Source organism: Setaria viridis, chromosome 6 (assembly GCF_005286985.2).
Source record: "Setaria viridis chromosome 6, Setaria_viridis_v4.0, whole genome shotgun sequence".
NCBI lineage: Eukaryota > Viridiplantae > Streptophyta > Magnoliopsida > Poales > Poaceae > Setaria > Setaria viridis.
In genome coordinates, this window is record NC_048268.2 from 1392949 (window position 1) to 1399958 (window position 7010).

Genomic DNA, 7010 nt, shown 5'->3' on the forward strand with positions numbered 1-7010 from the left:
GAACATTTTTCTCGTGAAGTAAAGTTTTTTCCTACATTGAAATATGTTTACTTAAAAGGAATATTCCTAAATTGAACTATTCTACTTAAGGAGAGCATTGATAAAATTTAACCGATGAAATACATTTTCATCAGCGTAAACTTTTTTGTTTGAGTGAAACATTTTTTCATTTATCTGAAAATTCACAAAACCAACTAATGGATGTATAAAGTATATATCACCTGTTGTTTTGATACCACATTGCACAAATCCATCCATAAATCACTTCAAGTTTGATATTTCCTCTCATAAATCATTTTATTGCAAATACCCATCCACTTAATTTTGTTCAAAAACCATGCTAGTGCATCCGAATTTAATCGAATCAACCTAATTTTGTAGAGATCCATCACCGGTCAAGGTAGCATAGTCAAACTTGCTCAAATGCTTACATTAGATTTATTTACCATTTTGCATTAATTTTTTTGTACAAATAGTAAAAATCGGTGTTACATTTTAATCTGTCATTAGCAATTCTTTTTTGGAATCTCCAAAAATTATCGAGATTATACTCCTAGAAGTATCTAACTTCAGTAAAGGCCACATTGGCGTCTTGCTATTTTTGAAATTGTGTTAAATCGGTTAAGTTTGCGGACACTGGATGGTTATTTGCAATAAAATTAAGTAGGTGGGTGGGTATTTGCAATAAAATGACTTATGGGGGTAATGTCAAACTTGAAGTGACTTATGGGGGTGTCTGTGCAATTTTACCTTTTTCTTTTTGTGAAGAACTTAATTTTTTTTTTTTTGAGATCATGAAGAAGTTAAATCTTGAGTGAGTCACCTTGCGGAACATAGGCTTATGCGTAAGTCACCTTGTGCGGAACATTCACGGATTCAATTTGCAGATATGCAAACATAATAATTGCTCATTAACAACAAGAGACAACACAATTGATATCTTTGGCCAATTTCTGGGGAAATCATTGGTGTCACACAATCACAATCACAATCACACTTTTGTATGGATGCTAATATCTACTCTTCTATATAGGAGACCTCGTATACTTTCTAATAAAGGAGGGACGTGCTCATATACACCATCAGTTTTAGACTTTAGTATCATCATGCTCCTTCCTGATCTGTTCAGATGAGCCCCTTGCCATCATCGTCGTCCTCAGACACGACCTCGCCGGAGGAAGCTTCATCAGGGTCGCCGCCGGCACCGGAATTGTACCACCTCGCGCAGAGCAGGTAGCAGAAGAAGTTGAGCACGCTGAGCCCGGCGAGCACCCAGTAGAAGAGGTCCAGCCTGTCCTTGTCGAGGTCGTTGTCGCCGAGCCATCCGCGGCGGCCGCCCCTCGCCGTGGCCCTGTTCACCAGCGAGACGAGGACGGAGCTGAGGAAGAAGCCGAAGGAGAAGGAGCAGTAGAAGAGCGCCATGAAGAAGGCCTGCATCGTGCCGGCGGCCGCCTGCTTGTAGAAGAACTCCATGAGCCCCACGTTGGTGAAGAGCTCCGACACGCCGAAGACGAGGAACTGCGGCACGAGCCAGAGCACCGAGAGCCTCCCGCCGCCGGAGACGGAGGCGTCCCGCCGGCGGCGCTCGACTAGCGCGGCGGCGGCCATGGAGAGCGCGACGACGGAGAGCCCCACGCCGATGCGCTGGAGCGGGGTGATCCCGGACCGGGTGCCCGTGAGCCGCCGCATGACAGGGACGAGGAGGAGCTCGTAGGTCGGGACGAGCGCCAGGAGCATGGCGTAGGGGATCGCCTGCAGCGACGCCGGCGGGATGGCGAAGGAGGAGGAGCCCGGCGCAAGCCTCGTGTCCATGATGCTGCCCTGCTGCACCGAGAAGGTCTGCAGCTGCGCCAGCACGGTGTTGAAGACGACGGTGCACGCTACGATGGGCATCACGGCGAGGAGCGTCTTCGCCTGCCGCACCTCCGCCGCCGTGCACAGCCGCCACGGGCTCTCCGGCTCCGTGTCAGGCTCCGGCGCGATCCTGATGCACGCCTTGTCTAAGAACCTGTCGCAGAGTTCCAATTTTTTTTTCCGTCAATCTCTGAACACGCTGAAAGTGTCACTGCCAACACCGACCGGCGCCTGAATGTGAATGGCTGATGAGATCATGAGAAGCTGACCTGAATTTATTGGCGTGACGGAAGTTGTCGTCGACGGGCGCCGCCGGGTCGCCGGCTCCGCCATTGGCAGGATTGGAGGAGCCAGAAGGGCAGATTTGCTTCCTCTTGGTGAAGGCAGCAACGAAAACCTGACGAATTTTGCACATTTGAGCAACCATTTCAAATATTCTGAACTCTGAACAAATTTTAAATATAGTCATATATAGATAAATAAAGTAATCAAATTTAACTGATTTTCTCAAGTTCCCACCCTTGCAATCGGAGTAAAGATGCTGCCCCGCGGCGGCTTGTTCCGGTAGAACACGACACCGGACACCAGGCTGATGAGCCCGGCGCCCAACGCAGCGGCGGCGAGGCCGAACCCGACGTCCATACCGTAGCGCGTCTGCGCCCACACCATCGCCGTGAGCGCGACGAGCTCGCCGGCGCAGAAGCCGAAGTAGGAGAGGTTGAAGTACGTGGAGAGCCTCTTGGCGTCCTTCTCGAACGCGCCGCCGCCGGAGAACTGGTCGGCGCCGTACGTGGTCATGTTGGGCATGACGCAGCCGCTGCCGAGCGCCACCAGGTAGAGCGCCACGAAGAAGATGGTGGCCTTGAAGCCGCGGGCCCGCTCGCAGCTGCCGACCATGGTCAGCATGTTGCACGGCGCCGACTTTAGCTGTGGTAGATGAGCTTGTACCGACAGTAATATCAATCCCTGGTAAAAAAAAAAAAAGAAACATGGTATAGCATCTATGTCAATTGCTAGCTATCAAAATGGTGCAGACCATTTATAGATAATTTGCTCATTCCATTTTTATATGAGTCGTGTTTCGTTTTGTTAGGATAAGTCTCTGATGAATAATTGCTCTATTGATATTTCCATTTTGTTGATAAAAATATACTTATAGTATTTTATTTTAAAATGAAACTAACAAAATTCAACTTGGTGTCACCAAACTGGTATTAATAGAGTAAATGTTGGTCAAAGTGTTGTCACAGTGAAACAAAATAACTCCTTTCAAAAAAAACTAGTTATAGTGTGCTATACTAATTTAATATTGATCAAAGTTAAATTTTTTTTATTTGGATGAACTTATATACAGTCCGAGGAAGTAGCCAGCAGCAAATATTCTCTTCACTAACTTTTGTCCATGTTGGACAAGTACTGATATGGATCGGCCAATAGTTCAGTCACAACACTACAGCTCATTTTAGGTGCTCCTCCCTGTAACTCCATAACTCTCTGTAATAGAATGTGCCGCAAAAAGGGCATGACAGCATGTGTGCTGTTTTTTTAAAAAAAAACAATCAGGAAGAGAACTGCCTAATTATCCTAACAAAGTAGGAGGAAATTAATGTGAGAAAAATAAAAATAAAAGATAAAAAATTTCTTGCCCTGGCCTAGTAAGGCAACTTAACCTACGAGCTTTGCCCAGCAATGAAAACTTCTCAATAACACGGCAGGAGAGCTGTCCGATTATATCGATGAAAAAATACGGAGGATAAGAAATAAACTTCAGCATCTACCCCGATGGACTCAATGATACAAGCTTTATTAATCTGGTCCCAGCAATTAAACCTCCTCAATAATATACCGCATGAGAGCTGTCTGATTAAATCCGTCGATAAAGAGGGAGCAAAAAAATAAAAGAGATAGAAAAAAAAAGTAAGTGGCCTCATCCCCAGCGACACAATGATACGGGCCTCGGCCCCAGCAATGAAAACTCAGTGCCATCTCCCTCCCTCCCAGATGAATCGAAAGCCACCAAACACACAGGTCACAAAGCTTTTTTCCCAGTGGGCACCAGATGCATATGCATGCATGGACCAGCAGCTAACAGCGCTCGTGAATCCCAATGCTCCTGTCCGGAATCCCCACTCCGGACAGTTTGAACAGATTGAAATTTTTTTGAACTTTGGTGCCAGCAAAGGGATCCAATGCCCCCCAAAAATGCTGAACTCCAATTGTTTTTTGCAACTGGACAGTGTGGTGTGGAGTCCAACAGTACGCAGTTAAGGTCGCTACCATGTGATTAGAGGAGGTTCCATGCTCGTTGCATGCTGCAATCAGTGACTTTTGAGTTTTTTTTAAGAAAAATTGTAACAGGCTTTGGTCATCGTCATGCCTGGTGATGGTGACTGGCGCCCTTTCCGGCCCATTCATCTGTGAGGGTGAGACCATGACCATGACCCTACCATGTTCTTGTGTTCAGTTCATCTCCCTTGTCACGGGTCAAAAACAATGGAGGGAGGGAGGGGGAAAAAAAGAGAAAGAAAGAAAGAAAGAAAGGAACCAGCTGGCTGCATGGTCCTTGAAAGCGATCGAGCTGATGGAATAGCTGCTGTCTAGTAGCTTAGTGAAAGAGATGCTAGCTTGTAGAGGGGGATCGATCAATCAATGGCGACAGAGTTCAATCAATGCCGAACAGCTACTGGTTTGTCTATGGCTTTAGTGAATGAATTGCAGAGATGAGAGATGGTTACCGCGAGCTCGACAGCGCCGAAGGCGAGGAGGGTCCAGAAGCAGCCGGCGTAGGAGTCGGAGAGGAAGCCGCCGAGCGGGGAGAGGATGAAGACGGTGCCGACGAAGTTGGTCACCACGTTGGCCGCCTCCGACAGCGGGAAGTGGAGCTCGCCGAAGACGAAGGTGATCAGGTTGCTCCCCACCGCCGCCAGCGCCATCGTCTGCGCCGCCTGGAACACTGCATGCGCAACACCCACGCCATTGTTGGACCCCTTGAGCTTTTCTTCTTCCGTGTTCTAGTACTACTAGCTAGAGCCGGGAAATCGATCAATGCGCGCGGATGAGACGGCGGCGTACGTACCTAGGACGAAGACGGCGGCGCGCATGCCGCCGTGCCGGCGCGGGCGGCAGGGGCGGCCGCGGCAGTCGACGGCGGTCGCCGGCGGGGAGCTCTCCACATCCATGGCTGATGGGTTTCTCTCTCTCTCCATCTCACTGCAAGCAGCAGTTGACTAGCAGCTATCTTGTCGGTCCAGCAGAACTGGATGGGCAAGCTGCAAGCCTGCAAGCAAAGCTTAGTGGTCAAGTCAGCAAGCTGGCACTGGCAGGGGTTATATATAGAGAGGCATATATAATATAGTATATAGTGTATATGCAAGAACCAAGAAGAGCCGAGGCGGCGTGTTCCTTCTCAGTTACACATTGGCCGGCCAGCCGCCGCACGGGTTCGAACGCACGTCACGTGCGCACGCAGCGTCGTCGGGTCTCCGGTAGCAGCAGAGTCGGGCACGCACGCCGCGGCGTGTTCGTCTTCTCCGGCGGCCTCTGCTCCCCCCCCACAAATCTGAACTCTGAACGCCCAAAGAAAACACTTCCCTTTCAGGCTTTCACACCGTAATTGTTTAGTTCTGACAGCATCGGAACTTGGTGCTGACCAACTGCTGAACATAGTGTTCCCTGACAGTCCGACTTGCAGTTCTTTTTTTGTCAATGGGAAAAGCAGTTCCCAACAGGTCAACTGGTCGGAGCGATCCTGGAGGAGGGACAGCAATGGATGCAGGCTGCGCCGGACCGAAGTACATGGCAGGGTTTGGTTGGCCTTCAGCACAGGGAGCAACAGCAAGCAGAGTTCGATTTTAGTCCTGCGCGAAGTCCGAGTAATACTAATTTAAGCTATTATGTTGGATTCGCATAAGCACCTAAATGTAACTGAAAACTCATGCGTATTTGCCTGTTTAGTCCGCGTTGTAAACAGATTTTTTTTTCTTAATACAAACATTAAGTAGCTCTCCTACTTATTCTAAAAAGCTTAATGCAAATATTACGTAGCTCTCCTACTTATTCGAAAAAAAGATCATTGTGCCCCGTCGTTGTCTAAAATGATAGTTACTTAAAGACTTTAGAGAGTATGATATACTTTTTCCTAAATATCCGCTATTGAATTTTTTGTTTATTTTGTGAAAAAACATAGATTCTTAACATTGTTAGAAAATTTCTAGAACGTTCAGTAATTTAATTACTGAACCATCAACGAAACGTACTTCAAACTAGCTTCAAATTTTTAGTGAGTAGAGTATTATTCTATTCACTCTTGTTTTGTTAGGAGCTTTCCTGAGAGTTCAGTAGCTTCTTGCTCCATGTTAATAATAGTCCTGGAGTTTATGGGCTAGCATAAAGGGGTTTAGGGTTCTATTCTTTAGTATAAAACGCAAACAAGATCTCTTAGCGAAACTCCAAGCTCCACAGCTGCTCATACGCCTCACGGATCTGTCTGTTTGGAGCTGTGGCCCTAGGGAATCAAACTCCTCTCTTTTGGCCAATTGGCGTTTTAAATAATGGTTGTTCGTATTTAAAGAAATGAAAGCGGCTAAATCCGATAAGAATCCACCAATGTGACAGCATTGTTTTAATGAATTAACTTAAGACTTTTGTAGCGTCCAAATTCAGTTATTAGTAGGGCAAGAAGGAGCATTCAATAGACTTATCAAATACAACAACTGCATTTTGGATGAGCGAGCAAGCTTTGCTCAGCAGCTCAGGGTCAGCAGGCAGCAGCCTGCCCATGGATAAGGAGCCGATCGAGGCAGCATGTGATGTGGTTGACTTCTCACAGGAGTGCAAATCACATCAGCTACAAAAGTTCAGCTACCATTATTCAGAATAGTAAGTCTTTCTGGCCTTCCTCCTCTCTTTCTGGACTCTGAAGGCCAGAGAAAACAGTTCGATTTCACATTGGAATTGTTCAATTTTAGTGCATTAATTGGGATTTGTAACTGACAAACTAGAAAAAACAATGTTCTCTGACCTGCATTTCGTCAATTAAAAGATTTAGAGGGCTTGTTAAATAATACTCCCTACATCCTCAATATGACGTTTAGGACAAGAACTAACTAGCTTGTGCTAAATGTCGTATATTTAAGGACGGAGGTAGTAATAATTAT

At 46.7% G+C, this 7010-nt stretch overlaps 1 protein-coding gene across 2 annotated transcripts; it reads right to left on the reverse strand.

Moving 5' to 3' along the window:
• Positions 1–888: 888 nt before the first annotated feature.
• Positions 889–5490, reverse strand: LOC117859630 (protein NRT1/ PTR FAMILY 4.3). Of its 2 annotated transcripts, XM_034742790.2 has the most exons (6): positions 5232–5490; positions 4931–5131; positions 4590–4807; positions 2374–2820; positions 2124–2251; positions 889–2008 (listed from the first exon to the last, which is right to left on the reverse strand). In XM_034742790.2, exons 2-6 carry the CDS (start codon positions 5058–5060, stop codon positions 1126–1128), a joined length of 1806 nt encoding a protein of 601 aa, XP_034598681.1. In that variant the 5' UTR covers positions 5061–5131; positions 5232–5490; the 3' UTR covers positions 889–1125. The 2 variants fall into 2 exon arrangements, with proteins under 2 accessions (XP_034598681.1, XP_072150710.1); XM_072294609.1 differs by having other exon boundaries at positions 4931–5490.
• Between the last annotated feature and the right edge of the window lie 1520 nt (positions 5491–7010).

Excerpts from the sequence above, each read along its gene's own strand:
- LOC117859630 (XM_034742790.2), bottom strand. The coding sequence starts at position 5,060 with ATGGAGAGAGAGAGAAACCCATCAGCCATGGATGTGGAGAGCTCCCCG. Across the intron at positions 2,821-4,589 it reads TCGGCGCTGTCGAGCTCGCG|GGATTGATATTACTGTCGGT; the intron begins GTAACCATCTCT and ends TTTTTTTACCAG. Across the intron at positions 2,009-2,123 it reads CGTCACGCCAATAAATTCAG|GTTCTTAGACAAGGCGTGCA; the intron begins GTCAGCTTCTCA and ends ACTCTGCGACAG.